The following is a 3,010-nucleotide window of genomic DNA, read 5'->3' as shown; positions in this document are numbered from 1 at the left end:
GTCAGCCCATGTGTGGAGGGCTACCAGTCCCCACAGGGGTGGCCTTTGGCTCCTTCAAGGTGGCAGAATACACAGAAGGCCAGACGATAATCTCGTAAGAGCTAGTTTTCTGACTGTTGCTTTATTTTTTTCCTCCTGAAAATTCTAGATGAGGAAACTGAGGCACAGAGAGGTTGAGCTACTTCCCCAGAGTCACCGAGCTAGGAAGCATGGCAGCTAAGATTTCAAAGACCAGGGTCCCAGGTCATCTTTTGTGAACCTGGGACCTTGGGAGATTTGGCCCCAGCGTCCTGGGCAGGCCTTGTAGGAGGAACTCTCCCTGCCCGAGAGTGGGGGTGCGAAAAAGACTTCAGAGAAGCAGGTCCCTCCTCGATCCTCCCAAGCTCCAGCTCAGGATTCTGATGCAGCCTCACCTTTCCCCTAGAGCACAGAGACCTCATATGCTCTTACCTAATTGTGTTTCCCGCTCCCCCGCTCCCACGCTTTATATAAGACAGTGCAGCAAACACTGGGGGACCCCACTCAAACTCGCTGTTGTCCTGGAAGCTTGAGCCTGTCTTTGAGTGTGCCTGCGTGCATGAACGTACACTCATGCACGTGTGCTCGTGTGTGCGTATTTATACACACGAGTGTACTTGTCACGGGACGGAGGGCACCAATACGCTGTGAGGACACAGGTCTTTATTGGCCTTTTTTTTCTTACAGTGAGAATAAGGCTCCCCCGTTAAGGCTTTCCTTTTTCATCAAATTCCAGCAACTTAACTCTTGAATGCCCTCCTCTTGCCCCGGTCACTGGTAGTGGCAGATCCACGTTATTAGAGGAAAGTTCTCACAGTGTTGACTCCTGGTCAGCCAGAAAAAGTGTCCAAGCCTTTGTTCCTCCTGGAACTCCCACTTGCCAGTCACTTGGGGTTTTAAGGGAACCCCTGCGGCCGTCCGAGCTGCATCCTGCATGCATTGGGTCAGCCCAGGCTCCAGACACCCGTGTTGCATGAGGCTAGATACCCAGGCTGCCCAAATCATTAAAGGCTGCTCTCCCCAGGTGGCGCTGGGCTACCTGCCTGTCCAACCCATCAGCAGAATGTTCTCCACATTGTGGGTTTTGCCCCATGGACACTTCACAAGCAGTCTCTGACCCCTGGCCTTTACTGGCCTGACCTGTCAAACTGGATGAATTCTCCCAGGTCTGAGATTGGGATGGGGAGGTGGGTGGGCAGGTGACACATCCCAGTGATGAGGATTCTGACTACCCAGGAGGGCCCAGGAGCAAGATTCTAGATTCTTCATAGTCCGAGACCAACTATGCTTTTGTTGGGATACTGTCCCCTCTCCTGGGGTGGGACTAGCGCCAAACACAGAGGACAGCGCTCCCTTCGCTTCTCTTCCCGAAGCCAAGAAAGGCTTCATCCTTCTCATTCACCTTCACTTCCACCCACGGCAAAAGAGAGGACAGGGAGAAATCCATTAGAGCCCCCTCCCCCACTCCCCAGTCTTCCAAGCACCAAGGTGCCTGCCTGGGGTTAGGACAAAGGGGTCTATACATGGGCTACAAAGCCCAGCTTTCTTTCCTCCTGTCTGCTCCCCCCGCCCCAGCCCTCCCCCAGACCAGACAGCAGAGCCTCCCACTCCCCTTGGCCAGTGAGTGCCAAGGTTCTTAGGCATTAACACTGCTTTAAGTGAATTCGGCCTCTGCAAAAGGTGGCAGGGTTCTGGGCGGCAGGGGCATCTCACAATGGGAAGCTCGAAATTCCCTCAACACAGCTGCATTTGGAGGCCATTTTCTGCATTTTAAACATCCTAGGTCTTTTGCACCGCAAAGCCCTCTCCCAAACTTGCTTTCCCGCTCCCCAGGCAGCAAGGGAGTATTTTCAGCGCCCTAGGACTACTGTCCACACTCTACAAGGGTGGGGTCCAAACCAGCCCTTAGCTGAGGCTTTGCGCCCTGTAATTTAACTAGATCTAGCCACCTCCGCCCGATTAAATTTTATTTGTTCACGATCCTGACGTATTAATTTTGCTGTTCTCCCCCTTTGCACTCACACGATTTTTTTTTTTTAATTCTCACGGAATAGATTAAAATTTCCCAAAGATTTAAATACTCTCACCAGCGGTCTGGCCACCCTGCAGGCCCAGCCCTTTCCCCTCCCGGGCCACAGCCTCCTTGGCCTCCTTGCAGCGGGGTCTCAGGCGCCCCGGACCTGCCCCACGGCTCCGCAGTCAGGCGGCCAGGCGGCCCACGGGGTACACACCGCCCTCCCGCCCCGCCCCAGCCAAGACACATCCCAACACACACGCACACACACAACCCGCGGAGGTGCGGGTGGGAAGCCGCCGGAAGCCCGACGGCTGCAGTTTTATTCCCAGGTTTCTTTTCAAAAGCAAAATCAGGCCGACCAGCTCAGCGACTCGGATTCCCCCCTCCCCGCAACTTCCCCCACTCCGCCCCACCTACAAACACACAACGCTCGCACGCACGTGACCTCGGCCCCGGCGGCCACGCACGACCTCTCCCACCCCCCACGCCGAGGCGCGCACAGGACCAGCCGGGTGTGGAAGTCCCTTCCCGCGCCGCCGCCTCGAGTCCCGCCGTGTCCGGGTCCTGGCCCCCCCGAGGCCCGTCGCTGTCCCTCGCGCGGCCGGCCCGGGGGCGGCGGCAGAGCCCGTGCGGGGCACGAGGGTCCTGGTCTCCCTTCTGGTCCGCTTGCGGCCTCAGTACAGCCCCAGGATGGCGGCGCCCACGTCCTTGGAGGGCCGGCGCTCCTGCACCAGAAAGTTGATCATGCTCTCCGACTTGATGAGCAGGTTGCAGCCCAGGAAGAACACGCCGAAGACCACGGTGAGCGACAGCACACAGAGCACAGCGATCTCCGCCACGCGCGACACCCACAGGCTGCGCTCGTCCGGCGCCAGCCGCGCGGGGACCCCGTCGCTGGCGGCCAGCGGCGCGCCCCCGGGGCAGCAGCCCAGCCACGTGCCTAGCCCGTGGCTGCGGTTCCCCAGGGCGGCCCCG

General features: G+C 58.3%; 1 protein-coding gene across 1 annotated transcript; it reads right to left on the bottom strand.

Annotated features, from left to right (window-relative positions):
- Positions 1–1,611: 1,611 nt before the first annotated feature.
- RPRML (reprimo like) lies at positions 1,612–3,009 on the bottom strand (the record flags this gene model as incomplete). Its single annotated transcript, XM_034640702.1, has 1 exon — positions 1,612–3,009. A coding segment is annotated over one exon (300 nt), but the record flags the coding sequence as incomplete, so codon positions are not given.
- Between the last annotated feature and the right edge of the window lies 1 nt (position 3,010).

The sequence above is a fragment of the Ailuropoda melanoleuca genome, chromosome 13 (assembly GCF_002007445.2).
Source record: "Ailuropoda melanoleuca isolate Jingjing chromosome 13, ASM200744v2, whole genome shotgun sequence".
In the NCBI taxonomy this organism is placed as follows: Eukaryota; Metazoa; Chordata; class Mammalia; order Carnivora; family Ursidae; genus Ailuropoda; species Ailuropoda melanoleuca.
Note: the sequence above shows the minus strand (reverse complement) of the source record. Positions and strands in the feature narration are given on the sequence as shown.